The sequence below is a fragment of the Gobio gobio genome (assembly GCF_949357685.1).
Source record: "Gobio gobio genome assembly, chromosome: 18".
In the NCBI taxonomy this organism is placed as follows: Eukaryota; Metazoa; Chordata; class Actinopteri; order Cypriniformes; family Gobionidae; genus Gobio; species Gobio gobio.
Window position 1 is genome coordinate 36,116,879 of NC_137111.1, and position 19,195 is coordinate 36,136,073.

The 19,195-nt window shown below is 38.3% G+C and overlaps 2 protein-coding genes across 4 annotated transcripts; both read right to left on the minus strand.

The window, feature by feature from the left end:
- Positions 1-15,146: 15,146 nt before the first annotated feature.
- LOC307141820 (putative N-acetyltransferase camello) lies at positions 15,147-15,818 on the minus strand (the record flags this gene model as incomplete). Its single annotated transcript, XM_079842273.1, has 1 exon — positions 15,147-15,818. The coding sequence occupies one exon, from the start codon at positions 15,816-15,818 to the stop codon at positions 15,147-15,149; it is 672 nt and encodes a 223-aa protein (XP_079698399.1).
- A 548-nt stretch (positions 15,819-16,366) lies between these two features.
- Positions 16,367-18,901, minus strand: nat8 (N-acetyltransferase 8). 3 transcript variants are annotated; one of them, XM_079843275.1, is made up of 3 exons: positions 18,838-18,894; positions 18,607-18,686; positions 16,373-17,813 (listed from the first exon to the last, which is right to left on the minus strand). In XM_079843275.1, the coding sequence occupies exon 3, from the start codon at positions 17,808-17,810 to the stop codon at positions 17,142-17,144; it is 669 nt and encodes a 222-aa protein (XP_079699401.1). In that variant the 5' UTR covers positions 17,811-17,813; positions 18,607-18,686; positions 18,838-18,894; the 3' UTR covers positions 16,373-17,141. The 3 variants fall into 3 exon arrangements, with proteins under 3 accessions (XP_079699399.1, XP_079699400.1, XP_079699401.1); XM_079843273.1 differs by lacking the exon at positions 18,607-18,686 and having other exon boundaries at positions 16,367-17,813; positions 18,838-18,901; XM_079843274.1 differs by having other exon boundaries at positions 16,367-17,813; positions 18,667-18,846.
- Between the last annotated feature and the right edge of the window lie 294 nt (positions 18,902-19,195).

Genomic DNA, 19,195 nt, shown 5'->3' on the forward strand with positions numbered 1-19,195 from the left:
GTTCCACCTGACTGCGGCAGATTCACTTCGGCATAAATAGTGTTGCCATAGAAACGCATAGCTCCGAGTCCAAGGACAGCTCCGGGTAGAACGTCACGGGTTGCCATCTCTTAAATATGGTAATTATGAAAACATGGCGTGAAAGCAGCAAAAGCTCATTGAATTTTGTTCAGGAGTAACTAAAAGGCGACTGCTGTTTGTTTGTGGCGCTCCCTGACTGTCTGTCTACAACTCTGCATAGCCTGGAACCCGCTGATGACGTGTGATGTATGTGCGAGCAGGTGCGGAGGTATGGAAATACACATGTTCACAGGTAGGACATCCTATCACTGCATTCGGACCGAATGCAATGATTGGATGAACATTTTTTGGTCCTGAGACTTCCACAGAAATTGCCTACTCTACCTTTAATACACAATACTGTCAGTTTCTTTGTCTGTTTTTGCTGCGTCAATGAAAATAGTTTCAAACAAAGTCCCAGCAGAACCATTGCAACACTGTTCAATCCTGTTTCATCCCATGTTTTTTAACAAATCAGTTGAATTAATCATTCAATGACTAATAAAGGCAGTTCACTTGTTTCGTTCTGGAATGAATCCGTATTTTTTAATGAATCGGTTGAATGAATGAATAAATTACTGCCGTAGAGTCACAAAAAAAATCCCCATCACTAAAACACTTACTGACAGTCTGTCTGGTACGCACAAACACAGACAAGTGGAGTGACACAAACAGTGAAAAGTCCCAGGAAGGTATATTGGCACTCCAGCCAATCAGATTTGTATATTGGCAGCTGAGCTCAGCCAATCAGATTCGAACCAACTGTATAATTTGTAATTAAATGCAATGACATTTTGTGAATTAAAGTTAAAATACTTCAAATACACTGTACTATACTGAATAGACAATCTGGGGGAGTTGAAGTCATTTGCAGACGGCTCATTAGGTATCTGAACTAGTCTCTAATGCCCTCCAGATTGCATGTCTGAGAGGACAATTGAGGGTTATTTAGGAGCACTCAGACCAGAGCTCAAGGCTGAAAAAAGTTTGTGACGCAGACTTTATATTTACTGCAGAAGACTCCAAATGAAGCAGAAGCATTGTTACCTGCAGTCATGGTGTGCAAACACACACACACACGCACGCACGCACGGACACACACACACACACACACACACACACACACACACACACACACACACACACACACACACACACACACACACACACACACACACACACACACACACACACACACACACACACACACACACACACACACACACACACACACACACACCAGCTGATCCTGAGAGACTTGCTCCATTTCACTTCCATTTAGTCATTTCAACTCTCTCTAATCACACAGAGGCTGGGGTCCAAAATGAGTTTTATTGCTGAAACTAAAAATAAGCACCAGCCACATAAGCTAATGAACAATATTTCAGATTTTTGTATTATTATTGACTCTAATTGTAAACTCTAAATGCTCTGAAGATGTGGGAACATTAGGTTACAATGTCACAATAGAGAGAGAACACAAATGATAGATGTGACCTTTTCGCAAATGGAGAACTCAGACCTGTCCGTACACTGGCAGCAGCTCACTGCAAGGTGACATATTCATTCATTACACAGATAGATTTAATGTAATGACATTGCTGACTAATGCTGAAAGATTAAGCTGAATAATACATTGTGAGAACAGGACAGGAGTTACGGAAAACTGACTTATGACTCAGCAGAAATAAGTCACTGACTGTCTCAGTAGGGGTTGAAAACTGTGGGTTAAGGAGTATCATTGTTGGTATGGATCTTGTGAAGCTTGTTAAAACGCTTTAAGTAATAGCCAAAGAATTTGAATTTGAAATTCCTTGTGAAGCTTAAACAGTTGAGCTTTTTCATATATTTGTCATGTGCTAGACATAAGACTGCCTGATGCATTTTCTGTTTCTGAATGAATTATGTTGTCCATCATATCTTTCTCCACACGCATTTATTAAAATGTGAAAGTGTAAATATTAAATATAGGCCTATATTTGAGTAACTTTAAGACCTCCAACAAGGTTTCAGAGAATAAGTTCACATGAATAAATAAACACACACATTTGTTTTTCTATCATGGTGGGGACTTATTGACCTCTCTTGTTTTTATACTGAACTAATTGATTTTAACCCTAAACCTAATCCATTCCTCACACAAACCTTTTTGCATATTTAGGTTGTAATTAAGACTTATCTGGTATGTTTATTAATGTGTATTCCTCATGGGAACCGCTGGCTGCTTCCCATAATGCAAACGATTTCAGGTTTTACTATCCTTGTGGTGATGCATTACTATTCACTAACAGTCCATTTAAACTGGGGTTTTATGTTCATATTGCTGTCTAATTTTTTATACAGGAAAAGAGCATAAGATTTATGTCTGGAGATCTAGACAGGAAGTTATTACTACATTTAACCATGTCAGCTTGAGAGACTGAAGTTGAGCTACAGGAAAGGCTTTGGTTCAGTTTTAATATTAGGATTTGGACTGGAATCAAGTTAAAAATCTAATTCAATATGATTTAACAAAATGCTTTTAGTCAAACAGTAAACATATTTGAGGATTAATCTGCAACATTTTAGATGACATCAATCTGAGCATGTCTTGTCTTTTTTCTTTCTTTTTTTCTTGCTGTGTTACTCAGCAAATGTGCCAAAAAATTGCACTGTTCCATTACTGGCCTGCAGCAAAAAGCTCATACATACAAACACACACACACACACACACACACACACACACACACACACACACACACACACACACACACACACACACACACACACACACACACACACACACACACACACACACACACACACACACACACACACACACACACACACACACACACACACACTGATTGCTACAATCTATTGCATTTTAGCTAAAAGCTGACCCTTACAAATTCCAGAACACTGACTGAGCCCACGCATGCTCTTGCCTGACACATGCTACAACACCTGCATGTCCACACTGAGTGCAACTATATACACCTGCTCATCACTGCACAGAACATACTAATTCTACAATTAAAAAAGAAGCATGTATTCAAATGTAGGTGTTATAGGGTGGCAGACAGACAGACAGACAGACAGACAGACAGACAGACAGTATGTGTGTGACAGAAAGAGTGTCTACTGTATGTCACTCACCCTGCTGTAAGTGTATCTTTTCATCTGAGACATGCTGCTCCTGCGTCGCTGTTGACAACGGTTCCTTGCCTTGCTTCAGCAACCAGCGCAGTCTTTTCAACCCCCAAGCCACTGTCTCCCTATCTCTCTGTCTGCCTTTTTCTATCTCCACCTAACTCTCATCATTCAAACCTTTGTCCATACGTTCAGCTCCAGCAGAGGCACAGACTGAACCCCAGAGAGGACACAGGAGAGACACCAGAGGAGGAGCTGCTGGATGTCTGATCTCGGATGAACCAGCTAACATGTGAATTGTCAGAATGATCCCAGCATTAAATTAGTTAGAATGTGAGGTGTGTGTGTGTGTGCAAGTCTGGCTGGTGGATCTGTGCTGGTAGGTGAGTGTGTGAGAGCAGTGCAACTGCGCTAATGTCTGCGCTGCCTTCTGCAGGAGAGCGAATGAGACAAAACTGGGTCCTAAAGCCCTCCAACACTGAATAATGGTCAAACTAACATATTTAATATGTAATACTCTTTGAGCGATTAAAAACAAACAGAGAAGCTTTCCCCGGTCTTCTAACATATACATACTTTGCAATAAGGCCTAATAACAGAGGATGACTAAAGTTATTATTTATAGTGTATGATTTACAGTGTAGCTCAGTGTTATTATTGATAACTAAAACGAAATACTATAATAATATATACATAATACTAAAATAACACTGGTGAAGCTATTTAAAAAGTGTTGTCAAATGCACCTGCCTTCTCACCAGTGTTTTTGTTCAAGGACTTTTATTTTGATATTCTTTTGTCTTACTGTGTATAGTTTTCACACAGGTTTGGGTCCTGTTGTACCTTGTTTCTATAGTTACCCTTGTTAGTCTCTATGGTTACTCCTCATACACACCTGATCCTCATTATCTTGTTACTCAGTGTATTTATACCTTTGTGTATAAATACACAGAGACGCGTTTAGCTGTCTAAATGTATACGTATACATTTTGTATCTTATCAGCATTTCGTGCGGACTGATCAAGCATTTTAGGAGCCTGAAACCGGTATTTTTTTAAACCGGGTTCCAGAGTGGATAAATCTGAAAACGACTCCATTGCGTTTCCGTGTGTACAGACAATCCGTATATTTTGTGAAATGATGTCATCACACCACGTCCCGCACAATAAAAGGGATACAGCTACGGCCACTGGGCATGCGCACATAAATATTGCTTCATTTAATTACTGTATTTGCATTACTGTAAGGGTAGGTTTAGGGTTGGGGTAGGTGTAGGCATTAATAAAACACAATCTGGTAAGTAGCAAATTTATTGTTATTTTATCGTGAGATTTTGCCTCACTTCCGACCGTTGCTATACCCCTTCGAGCCACAACTCTTCTTCTCTGTTTTTAGTGTATTTCTGTGGCAGAATTACAGCACCACATACTGGTCTGGCATGTATACTACATCGTTTTGAGTCGGTTTCAATGGTTTTGTGTGTACGCACATGTTTCTTGAGACAGACGAGGGAAAAAAAAGATTGGATAGGGAAAGCTCTGGCTTCATGTTGATGTGGCCTTAGTGTGTAAATGTCATTGTTGTCTTTACACATCATTGTAAAGCTGTTGTGACTCCAGTGTTTACTATCTCATCTTGTTTGGATTATTGCTATCGGCTCCTGGTTTGGATTACTTTTGTATTTATGTGTTCATTGAATAAAGACTGCTTGCTAAAGATCCTCACCTCTCCTTGGCCCTGTTTACACCTGGTATTAAGATGCGTTTTGGTCAATAGGATCACAAGTGGATGATGCTAAATACAGGTGTAAACAGGGTCTAAAATGTTTTGAGCTTGTCCACTTTTGACCACTTCCAGAGATGGTCAAATGCATTTGACTGTTTTGCTTTCGTATTGTAGATGCTCATGTGATTTGAGCAGCCACAAAAGTCTGCCTACTTTTCCCTGCTACACCCGTGACAGAACGACTGACCATTAGTATGGATCTAGCAGCAATATACCTCTTCCTCCTCACTCAGGATGACTGTTTTGGACCTTGCTCATCAGACTCACTACCATAACAGTGCTTTGATTTTCTTTTATTATGCAGGACTCCATGAACAGTAAAAGGGATAGTTCAGCCAAAACTGAAAATTCCGTCATTAATTACTCACCCTCATGTTGTTCCAAACCCGTAAGACATTCATCTTCAGAACACAAATGAAATCTGAACCACTGAAATCTTGAATGTTCTAGAAATCATGATGTTAAACAACTGGAGTCACATGGATTGCTTTTATAATGTCTTTACCAGGGCTCTGAACCGGTTCAAGGAACGAAAACGAAAACTGGAAACGAACGAAATTTTAAGAGGAACAAAAACGAAAACGAAATCAAAATCAATTTGAATCGTTCTGAACAGAAACGTTAATTTGAAATGACCATTAACCGGTTAATAACGTTATTTTATCATTCTCTTTAATATTTTAATTTGGCAGTGACCAATAATGAATAGAGTAGTACAGCATGTGACGTTGACGGATCAAGCGTGAGTGAAATGCCCGCGCACCAGTCATCTATGCAGGGCCGGCGTTTGCTATAGGCGAGCTAGGCGGTTGCCTAGGGCGACAAATGTGTTGGGGGCGCAGCCAGGCGCCCTCTAGTGGCGCCCTTAAACTTACTTCCCATTAAGCATAGAATTAAAACAAGCTAAATAAAACATACTGTTTATTAAACATGATCATCCTTGGGCGCCCCCTCAGCCGCACGTTTAATTACTTAACCTGATTATTAGATTGAATTGAAAGTGAATATTGTCTAGTACAGGCGTTATGTCAGGCAAGTGCTCAGCACTGGCACGTTCTTCAAAAATGAAGCGGTCTAAACCCTCGAGTACACAGGGACGGAAAAAGAGAAAGGCAGATGATCAAAAGAAAGCCCAGTATAGAGGTAAGTCTTCTCATCTCAGCCATAAAGGTGTCAAACGAAATAAATTTACTTCGTATTATCGATATTATCAACTAATATTGGACGGCATTGGACGTTTTATTGCTGTCACTAAGCTATCACTAGCTAGCTAGTTATCTACATATTACTACGCATTTCACTGACAATAAGGAAATCCAGACGAGCCAAATTTTAATGCTGCGTCAATTTTGAAGGTGAATAGAAATGCCAGAAACAACTGTTCATCTTTTATTATTTAAGATAGGCATAGAGCTACAAGAACTTATATATTTTAATTTTGTAGTGGTAAGTACAGTGTATCCATAATAGCACTTTTGTTTGTAGAGGGTATAGTTAATCCAGTTTATGGGTCATAATTTGCTTAAGTGTCTTTACAGGTGCTTAAGAGAGTTTTTGCACAGTTTATGGAGTTAATATTTGGTAAATATCCTTGAACATTCTTTCTAGCATTTGTGTATGACCAATTTATTGCAGTTGATCCTTCAAGTCTTAACTTTCTTGATTAAGTGTTGGAGTGACTATAAAAGCATTTTTGTTTGTTCATCCATAGTTTGAGTCATAATTTGTTAAATATCCTCCAACTTTCTTTGTAGCATTTTTGTATGTGCAATTTATTAGAGTGTATCATTTAAGCCATAATTAGCTTTTTAAGTCTTGGAGTAACAATAGGAGCATTTTTGTTTATATAGTTTTTATAAATACTTAACCCATATGTGCCCAATTTTTTCTGAATGTTATGTTCTGCATTTATTTTCCCCAGGTTTTTGTATTTTTTCTTGAAAATCGTATTTGAATCTGTGGCAACTATAGGTGCCGGTGGGCAAATATGTTGTATGCACCCCTTCAATGTCAAATATGAATAAGAGGAGAACATTTAGCATCTAACTCAAAATAACTGCTTTCAACAGATCAATCTTTATTCATAATCAAATTTATTATGTTTGACTAAGTATACTAAAAACTATAGATCTGTTGTAAGATGTGTTTTGTTTGGATGATTCTAGAGACCTTCATGATTATGTTGATATATATATGTCAACAAAAAATACTTATTAGTAACATGAAAATGACCTTTCTTTGGGAGGGTTTGCCTTCGTTGTGCTCCCTGGAAGTAGGGGTAGGAAGTTGGCAGTCTCATGTGACAGGAAGGAAGTTAATATATTTTTTTTTTCTTGAAATCCTTTATTTGGTTGTCTGCTTGTGTGTCATTAAGATATAAAACATGGATAATATCTAGAAAAATACTTACAGAAGGAAAATGACAACTATACACTGGCAACTATAGTTGCCGGTGGGCTTAACAATTAGAGGGGGGGGGGGGGGGGGGGCGCAAAACTCAATCTCGCCTAGGGCAACCAAAGAGCTAGAGCCGGCCCTGCATCTATGAATCTACCGGTACGCAAGTCAGTGTAGAGCGCGCATTTTCATGCCTCAAGTAGACATTTCTTTCCCCACTGAGGTCTACAATGAAAGCGCAGGTATTGTAGGACATCCTTTTCGTACGTTTAAATAAATAGTACGGACTTTAAGCTCAAATAGTCTGATTTAGGCTAGTTTGTGGATTTCGTTTAAGCCTATCCAAGTAGGTTACTAGCATCTATCAAACATTTTTTCCTATAGTCTTTCAGATTGCCAATACAGGTCAATGTTTTCTATATAGAAGGTTGATGCTTCGTATTAAATGGTCAAGCTTTATTAGCTGACTGAATTTGATTATGTGATGCAAAGATGTGTTGCGCAGTGTTTGCTTTGAAATTTCCAGTTGACAGTGCATTAAAAGAGCAATGGTTATCCAGTTTATTTATTCTTTATTCATGCAATTTTTAAAACAAGTCGTGCTGAAAAAAAAGTTATGTACAAAGAATGTTATCACTCTTCTGAAAAGAATAGGCATATAGAGGGCCACTTTCCGCTCCATTAAAACAGGTCAATATTTGTCCCGCTGTTTATGCTTTGTAATTAATGCATGTATTTCTGTTGTGGTTTTAAAAATGTTATGAAATAAATATTCAAGTTTAATTATCATGCGTTATATTATTATTGAGTGAAAATAAGTCTTTATTTATACATATTTGTTTAAAGTATAGGCTAAATTATAATAACGTTATTAACCGTTATTTTTTCAAATCAAACCATTTTCGGAATAGTAATGTTTAATGAGGAACGCAAAAACGGAAACGTTAAAATATCGATTTTGCTCGGAGTGAACCGATTGATATTTTTTTTCCATTTTTAAGCCCTGGTCTTTACTCCCTTTCTGGGTCTTGAAAGTGGTACTTGGGTCGGCTGTCAATGGAGGGACATAAAGCTCTCAGATTTCATTAAAAAGATCTTAAAAGTCTAACAAGTTTGGAACTACATGGGGGTGAGTAATTAATGAAGGAATTTTTGGTTGAACTAACCCTTTAAAAAAACAAGATTGCTTTTTCCATTTATGGTCCTCGAGGGAGATTTATTGATTTTGCTGAGCTGGTGCTCTCAATGAGTGGTTCCTCCTTCACCATGAGTGAGGTGGTATATGGTGATGTGGACCCAGCCGTCATGGCCGCCACACCAGAATCTCCAACCATCATGGCCGCCACGGCAGAGTCTCCAGCCATCATGGCCATCACAGCAAAGTCTTCAGCTGTCATGGCCTCCATACCAGAGTCTCCAGCCGTCATGGCCACCACGCCAGAGTATCTAGCCTTCATGGCAGAGGCTCTAGCCATTATGGCCGCCACAGCAAAGTCTTCAGCCGTCATGGCTGCAATACCAGCATCTCCAGCCATCATGGCCACCACGCCAGAGTATCCAGCCGTCATGGCAGAGTCTCTAGCCACTATGGCCACCACAGCAAAGTCTCCATCCGTCCTGGCCGCCACAGCAGAGTCTCCAGTCATCATGACTGCCATGGCAGAGTCTCCAGCCTTCATGGCCATCACAGCAAAGTCTTCAGCTGTCATGGCCTCCATACCATAGTCTCCAGCCGTCATGGCCACCACGCCAGAGTACCTAGCTTTCATGGCAGAGGCTCTAGCCATTATGGCCGCCACAGCAAAGTCTTCTGCCTTCATGGCCACCATACCAGCGTCTCCGGCCGTCATGGCCACCACGCCAGAGTATCCAGCCGTCATGGCAGAGTCTCTAGCCAATATGGCTGCCACAGCAAAGTCTTAAGCTGTCATGGCCGCCATACCAGAGTCTCCAGCCGTCATGGCCACCACGCCAGAGTATCCAGCCGTCATGGCAGAGTCTCTAGCCAATATGGCTGCCACTAGCCATTATGGTCGCCACAGCAAATTCTCCATCCGTCATGGCCGCCATGCCTGAGTCTCCAGCCGTCATGGCCGCCACGGCAGAATCACCAGCCACCATGGCCGCCACAGCAAAGTCTTCTGCCTTCATGGCCACCATACCAGCGTCTCCGGCCATCATGGCCACCACGCCAGAGTATCCAGCCGTCATGGCAGAGGCTCTAGCCATTATGGCCCCCACAGCAAAGTCTTAAGCTGTCATGGCCGCCATACCAGAGTCTCCAGCCGTCATGGCCACCACGCCAGAGTATCCAGCCGTCATGGCAGAGACTCTAGCCATTATGGCCGCCACAGCAAAGCCTCCATCCGTCATGGCCGCCATGCCTGAGTCTCTAGCCGTCATGGCTGCCATGGCAGAGTCACCAGCCTTCATTGCTGCCACGGCAGAGTTGCCAGCCATAATGGACGCCACACCAGTCTCGTCACGTTGTGGCCGCCATGCCAGAGTCTCATCACGTCGTGGCTGCCACGCCAAACTGAATAATTTAAACTCAAATATTTATGTCAGTTTATTTATTTATTTGGTAAGTAACAGTGTAAAAACCAGGATAATGTACTTCCTTAATGCCAAATAAACTCCTTCAGGGTGATGCAAGAGAGCCCTGATCACCCTGTTTGGATTTATTTTGTGATAATGACTAGCTGCGGTACATTATCATTTCCATATTAATCACTGGATTACTAAAGGCCATGTACGGCTTTGTACGGAGGTGATCACTGGCTTAACAGTACTCTTTTCTACTATGGTTCCTGTTGGGGAAAAATTTTATCACAGAAGATTTAATCTTCCAGACCTGTTTTCTCTATTGTGTTTTAAATGAGTCAGATCAAAGAGGCCCCACCTGTGGGAGCCCATACGTTGCCCCTTTTATCTTTTATGGCTCTTGGAATTGGAGTTCCTGGCTAGCATCTATGCGTTTAAATAGTTATGCTGATTAGGAGTAGGTGATACTCTGTCTGGGCAGGGTTTTCCCAAAACCTGTATATGTAATTAACATGCTTTGTTACAGATGAAGGACCATTTGTGTATTGTCTCACCTCTTGCTCAAGGCGAAACCTTCAGTGGGTTTCGCCAGATGTATGGAAAATTACTGGGGGGGGTTTGTTAAAACATTGAGGGTATAAAAGTTTGTGCTTTCCTTTGTTTTAGCAGTTCACACTCAAGGCAGCCTCGGATGGCTACACTGACCGTGGCTCTTTCTTGCAAGAAAAATAAATCTTTATAAAGACAATTGGAAAATGGTTTGTCTCTTATTAGTGATGTCAATGAATTAATTTTTGCCATAACATTCCCTAAATGGAATCCATTCACACACAAATGTTTGAACGCTTGGCATTTAAGACTGTGTTTAAGGCAGCAGGTCTCTATTCAGCCTCTCTGTTCCTCTCCAGCCCTATTAAAATGTGACGCAGGCAGCATCCAATATAAAGCCGGACACAAGAGTGAGTTCAGTCAGGAGAGGTGTGCACAACCTCGGCAGACTAACAAACAAACACACACCGACAGGATTAACACTCTTTTTAAACGACAACTGCAATGAATCCCTGGGGGCTTATTTCTGTATTACACATTCTGCACATAAAGCAAATGCTGATGTTTGCAACATACTCGCTGTTCACTGTTATACAGTTAGAAGGGGCAGGTGCACAGTTGAAAACATTGTGCTCACAAAAACCAGTAAGCAATTGTCAGTCAATCTGAGCAGACATGCAGACAATGTATAAATAAATCACACAATGACAGCTTCTCTTCTCTGAACACTCTATGAAACAGTGCCTCTCATCTGTATCAGTGACAGACAGTGCTCTATCAGGCTTTAGGAATTGAGTGCAACAGTTGAGTTTCAGAAGTAAAAACTCAATTTGTTTCTTTTAACGATAACTTATAAACATTTCAAGACAGGGCTACTGTGAGTTCAGTAAATGGTCTTGACTTTTGTTGAAGCTATATGTTCGCATTATTTCAGCTCGTTTTAAAAATAATCCTGTTTAACAGTGGAATTCCTCAGAGAGCCACAGGGAGCAAATTGCATCAAAAAAGCTGCACTCTCATGAAGCACCACATATGACACACTTAAGTTGGTCATGTTCAAATATATTCTTTCTATAATCAAAAATGAATAGTTTTATATTTCATCATTGTCTTTAATCTGATTATGCCGTTTGCAATGATTTATGGGATTGTGGTTCTTTCCCTCATTAAAGTACACAGCCTTGTACCTTTGTCTTTTTGTCCAATTTTCTAATGATTTTGCTTCAGATAAAAGTTTGTAATGTTGTGATTCACATCGTAGCTGGTTGATTCATGGCTTATAATGCTTTAATGCAAACTTTTTTAAATCCCTGTGAAAAATGAATAGAAAAAAATACTTCACATGCTTCTACATTACATTCGCTGCTGAAAAGGTGGATGGGCACTGTTGCCTTCTATAAGCATGGGAGGTAGGGGATTTGGTGGGGAATGAGGCTTGATTACTTGGAAATGCAGAAGATACAACACATAGGGACAGTAAGGATATAAAGAATAACAATATGAGGAGGAAAACATAAAAGTTTCAATTAAAAAAACTGCATCTGACACAAGAGGTTGTTCACTTATAAACACTTAGCTTAAAGGTTCATCCAAAAGGAAAATTCTGTCATCATTCACTCACCCTCAAGTTGTTCCAAACCTATATGAGTTTCTTTCTTGTTGAACACAAAAGAAGATATTTTGAAGAATACAGTTGACACTACAGCCATTGACTATCGAGTTTTTTTTCCCATACTATGGAATTCAATGTTTGGTTACAGCATTCTTCAAAATATCTTCTTTTGTGTTCAGCAGAAGAAAAAAATAACTCAGGTTATTTTAATAATACAGGTTTGGAACAAATTGCGGGTGAGTAAATGATGACAATTTTCGTTTTTGGGTTAACTATCCCTTTAATTATCCCTTAACACTGGTGCGAGACTCTCTGTAACATTTTATTTTATTATTATAATATTGAGGTGTACTATACTTTGGACAAAACTGTTCCCAAAATTAAATAGAACTGATTAAACCTAATTTGATGTTTAATTAATTAATAATATCTTATTATAATTATAAAAACAACTAATAAAACTAAAGACTAAAGTGATAATCCGAAAATTATAATTTCATATATATATATATATATATATATATATATATATATATATATATATATATATATATATATATATATATATAGATGGATAGATAGATAGATAGAAAGAGAGAGAGAGAGAGAGGCTATACTCATTTATTTATAACACATATTTATTTATATGTGTATAAATTTCACAATATATTCACAGATAAATAGTATTTATATAAATTGTACAATTATACAAAGAATAAATCATTATCCTACTTAAATGAAGATAGTAGATAAAATAGCAGTTTCTGGAGGTACACGTAATGACTACTTTGAGTATAAATGAAAGAATAATTAAACTACTGTATAAAATGAGTATGAAAGTAGTGTGAATGCGTACACTTGCTTATTTTCTGTGCTGTGCAGGGATCATAAACTGATCAAGCACCTGCCTGGTCTGTCTGTCCCCTCCCCCATGAATAAATAAACAAATAAATGAATAAATATTACAGAATAATACAATCTTAATTGTAAATTTAAGTAAACGCTGTAGTAGTGAATAGTAAAAACAATACATTTGTTTGGTAGGTTGAACGCATCGCCAGCAAGACCATCAATCCTTGCATTGATCAGCCACCGCCTATAATACTACAGCCGCTACATCCCTCAAATGAGAATGATTAGTAGTTACAATCGCAAAAACAAATAGAGGATGTGTGGCCATTGAACGGTTCTTTCATGCTCTTTATTTCAAACCATGCATTTGGACTTACCGTGATGTTTAGGTGCTGTTCTTACTAAGCGTGTTGTGTCTATTCCCTTACAATGTGGGTATGACAGCTACTTCCTGAGGCGCTACGTCACACACAGCGGGAGCGGAGCGCCACACCGCTTCGAATGTGGTTCCATACTGGAATAAATTTGTGCAAAACATTGACTGGAAGAATGTCTGGCTCTTACCCAACCGATATTTACTGACCAACAAAATTAGAGAAATATCGTTTAAAATAATACATAAGTTCTACCCATCTAATGATCATATTGTTAAAAAATTTAAAAAAGACATTGATGTAAGGTGCACTTTCTGCTCTATGAGTATTGAAACAGTTACCCACTTGTTTTGGCACTGCCCTTTTGTCCAGAGTTTCTGGTCTGACATTTGTAATTTTATTGTAAAAAAAATTGAGAAAGATTTCAAGTTGTATAGGAAGGATGTTCTTTTCGGCTTGTATGACCTCAACAGAACTAAGTCTAGGCCTAATGAAACTTTCATTATTAATCTCATTATTCTCTTGGCAAAATTTTACATTCATAAATGTAAGTTTGCGCATTCCAAAACATCTTTTATTGCTTTTAACATTGAGGTCAAGCAATATATCAACACGATAAAGTATTCTCTTAATCAAAAGGCAACAAAAACTGTGAAGGTGTGTAAGCAATTTGATATATTTTTGTAAGTCTGTACTTCCCCTGGTTGTATATGTTGTGAGTCTTTTATTTATTTTTTGTTTATGTTAAAAAAAAAAAAAAAAAAAAAAACTTGCAATGTTGGAAACTGCACAATATGTTATTTTAATGTGTGTATGCTCATGTTAACTGTGCAATTTTTGAATTAAAAAAATAAATAAAAATAAAAAATAAAAATAAAAATACACCGCTTCGAATGGGAGCCTAATGGGATGTTTGGCACTTACCTCGACAAAAGGTACAAAATAGGGCCTGAAGCTCATTCAGATCGTCAAAAATCCATTCTAATGACATTCACGTTTTTTCAACAGGCTCAGTGAAAATAGAACTGAGTTATATAATCCAGATTAAATATAGAAATGCTAGAAAGGCAACAGGGTTGTAATAACAGGGTTTCAATTGATTTTCTACCCTAAACTATGTCAAAAATTCGTTTGTATTTAGGGCTAGTAGCCTAACAGGATTGAATGAGCATTGAACTTTCCCACCAGCGTTTTTTTATTTTTATATTTTTATAAAGTTGCCAGCCACCGCCAGCGTTTTTGATAATTTTCACAAAAAGGTCATGGCTCCCAGAATGTTTTGTTGTATGAATATTTGAACATGCAATAGCTATAGCAAAAGAAAGAGCATCAGAGCCTGCTTCTAAAAAATAAAATAAAAAACCATTTTATTCTAGCTTCATACATTTCTTTTTTATCAACACTTGGATGTGGGTAAGTTTCATTAAAAAAAGCAACATTTTGAGCAAAAGCTGACAAAATCACGTTTTTGTCAGAGACTAAAATTTGTAATAGCGCCCCCTACCGTATAACAGTGAAAACACGGAAAGGCGGAAAATTCCGTCAAGGGCGGGGAAAGAGTTAATTCATGGAAGGTTAATTTTATGTTAGATAATAATTTACCACATCTAATAAGTTTTACAACAAACAACATGGGGTTTGTGCCTTTAATGCTTAAATTATACAAACAAACGGGATACCAACGTGCACTGTAGCCTATCTTGTAATGTATCTTTATAAACAGATGTAAACATTCACATTCTACTGTTCTGTAAAATGATGATTAGATAGGCTATTTACAAAACAAAATCCACCAACGGGACCTTGAAAGATGAAAACAACTTTTCTTTTTCATTTTAGCATTACATAACACAACCTGTCCGGCTGTGTGCATATTTAAACACCATGAAATTGATCAGCCTGGCAGGAAGTGATGGCCAGACAAACTCCTCCTCTTTTTTAAACCCAATGCTGTCATACAGCTTACAAGCATCGGTTTGGACCATAGAGGTGAAAAGCACCACCCTCTTCACATCATGTCTGGCAACAAATTCCAGGGCTGATTTACAAAGAGCTTTTGCAAGGCCACGACCCCGAAACTCCCTTTTCACAGAGATCCTTTTCAGTTCCCAAGCACCTGTCTCCTCCACACAGGGCCAAATGCCCACCGTTCCGACAATAGACCCTTTCAGTTCTGCCACCCAAAAGCAGCTCCTGCTGCCAGTCTGCATGTAGGATTTCCCGATGTCCAACAGATCCTCATTGAGCCCAAGCTGAATACCCTGTTCAAAAATATACTGTACTGCCATCCGACCAGCAAACATAACCCCACCGACACCCATAATGCAGGTCAGAAATGAGCTCGAGAGGATATAGATGAGAAGGAAGACTCCACACAGCACAGCTTGAGTCCATGGCTGCTTCAGGACCAGAAGGTACACATTTCCAGCATGCTCTCTGAACCCAGTGGAGTATAAGGTCCTCACAGCGGAGTAATCCGCGTCCCGATACTCACGGATCTGAGACCACAACATCTAGGCTTTAGGACTGAGATTAGAGAAGAAAAGAGGAAGACAAAACATTACAATAAAAGGAATGCGCCTTCTCAGTCTGTGGCAGTTTTAGAAAGATATTAGCTTTTTAAAATTCACCTTAAATGCACGATAAAGCACAAAATGTTGTCAATTAGTGTGTAAATGTCGTGAGTGCTAGTTAAGCATACCATTACACAGGCTTCTCCATTCCATATCAGACATAAAGCGACCAAACGTGCTTTAATGCGGTTATATTGCAAATGGATGACAAAATCTGTGCAAAATGTAGTTGATTCAATTAAAACTGTTATTATATTATAGTATTATATGAGTACAAACATTTGAGTTACGTCAAAAGACGCCTTTTCCCAGTTCTGATGACTGAGTAAAACTTCCTGCAAGAAATCACATGATCTTTGCAACTTCAGACCACCGATGTTGCTTACAGAGCTAATCAAACCCAAATAAGAATCAGGTCAGGGTAAATTCAACTGAAAATAGCTGTTCTGTGCATTACTGACATCCCAAATAAAAGTGTTAAACACAGTACATTTCAAAAAGTTTTTATTGATTTATGTCATTTCAACAAATTACATTTGGTCTCATCATAACAAATCACTTCATACAGATGAAATGTTGCATTGCATGTTTAATCATGCAGTCACAGGACAATCACAGTTTTTATTTTTTTGTTCATAAATTAAAAACACAAAACAGAAAAAAGGTCATTTGATAATATTGGAGAGATGATTATGTTATTTTGTTAATAAGCATAACTATTAATACAGATACGCAATTGTCACATTCTGGCTGCCACTATGCTACGAAGGTGGACATGTAATACATAATTCGCATTGCACAGTTTCTGTTGAACAGCATCTGTCATATTCAAGGCATTTACATCTCATGCCTCTCATTGGCTAAAACATATACTTGAGTTGATTTATAGAAAACAGCACTGTTTTTTTATTTTATAACACAAGCTAACACAGCATCTTCCTCAAGTACACATCCGAAATTTGAATGATTCAAATATTCATTCTCATTCATTGACAGGTTCATTAATAATGCTTAGACAATATCTGGACACCTTGTTTTGCTTCTATTCAGGGTTTTTAAAGTAAATCATGTTTAATAATTTTAACTCGAATAAGAAATAGATTTTTTTCCTTATATGAAATGTTTCGTATAAAAGAATAGTTCCCTTTCCCCCCAAGGTAAATGATTAGACAAATGATGATAGTGGTGTGCTTCTTCAGTGATCTGAACCAGTGTTTTAAAGCCTGTTCATTAACAGCCTGCTGGTCTTAGTGAAATTGCAGATCAGCTGTGATGGTGTTTTACGATGAGTTGGTACTCCAGCAATGTGAAATTTGTCAGCTTGGCAATCACATCTGGAGCATTAAATTCACTGACCTTCTGGTAGCCCATGTGCTCATAGAGCTTCTGCGCATCTGTCTGGACCACCGAGGTGTGAAGCATCACTCCTAGATAACCACGTTCACGAGCGAAGTCCGCCACCGTGCGGCACATCGTTTTAGCAATGCCTTGTCCACGGTGAGTCTTTTTAACCGACATCCGCTTCAGTTCCAGGAAGTTCTGGTCTTTCTCCGCAGGTAAACACGATACTGTACCCACAACACGACCTTGGCTTTCAGCCACCCAAAAGCAGGCGTTAGGCGGATCCAGGTAGGTCTGCTGAATGTTCTTGAGATCTTGATCAAGGCACATCTGAATGTACTTGGTGAACATGTAACTTACACTCTGACGGCCTGCAGCCAAAAGCAGCGTGACTGCCAGTACAGGCAAAAGGATGGACTTTGAGCTGGTCAGTAAAGCGCAAAACACACATCCCAGAAACATCTGCGCTAGGGGCTGTTTCAGAACGTGCATGCAGGAAGGTGGGATGTGCTCGCTCATACCAATAGTAAAAACCTCCTTTACTTCTTCATGATCTTCTTCTCTGTAGCGACGAATCTTCACCTCAGCCATGACCTTCAAATCAAGCATGACGTTTTAGAAGTAATAAGTAATAAAGCTTACGACTGTGTATATCAAATCCTAATACAACTGTCTTATTATAATCTTGTCTTGTAAGTGAACCACATTTCACATCTACATCTAGATATCGATAATTGATAAATGATTAAAGTACTTTTTTTTTTTTTTTACCTTTTTACACTACTGTTTACACTACTTTTTTTCGGTGTTGGTTAAGTTACACTAAAAAAAAAGTCATTAATTACAAGTTACATCTTCAAATTACAAATTACTCTCTCCGAAAAGTATTTAATTACTTATTACTAATTACTTTCTAAATCCTATATCAACCTTGACTAGTTAAGTGATTCAAGGATAGACATGAAACTGCTCTTTTAATTCATTCAATTAAATAATATAAAAATACATAAGTTATTCTTACTAACTGACCAAAGTATTACAAATGTGAGAAGGATACATAAAAACATGCATTTTAAAGTTAGACTTTAAATTTTGATGTTAATTTCACTATTGTATTATATATATATAATTGCTCAACAATACACAGTATTTAGTTCAATTACATCAGAAGTAACTGTAACTAAATTACAAAAAAAATAAGAGTAGTAATCCCTTACTTTACCTTTTCATGGGAAAAGTAATTAAATGACTTAGTTACACGGTACACCCAACACTGCTTTTCTTTACATTAAAAACAGTTAAACAGCATTAAATCTCACTTTTCCATCCTTAAGTGTTTGTATTATTATCAAAACGATAAGACACGGCCTTACACACAGATACTCACAAATTACTCGATCACAAGAAAGCCCTGATCCTGATAAGACGAGATTTCCAGGTTACTGACCTTTAACGTTACTCGATTGACTATCGGCAGCCAGCAAGGAAATTTATAAGACGTGTGTGTTTACGGAAGTGTTCAGATAGCTTTACAATATCATTTGCAATGAATAAAATATGCGAATCAAAAGCGACGTTTCTTCCGGGTTTTCGTATTTTATATACAAATAATACATACCTGTACTGTAAATGATCCTACTAATGCTTTACTTTGTTCCAACGGTTCTTCTTTCTCGTCTTTCGATGGCAAACAGAGAGGGAGCACTACCGCCATCTACTGGAGAGAAGGAATTATAAGGACAATGAATGCATTGAGACAGTGTAATTAAATGGATAAGTCTTCCAAAAAATTAAATTCTGTCATAACTTACCCACATTCGAGTTTTTCCAAACCTATAACAATTTCTTTTTTCTGCTGTACACAAAATAAAATATTCTGAAGAATGTCTGCTACCAAACAGTTGATGGTTTCTATATGTTTTGAGTCAAAGTCCAATATGTGTTTGCGAGCCAGTGTTCAGTCAGTGTGATATAGC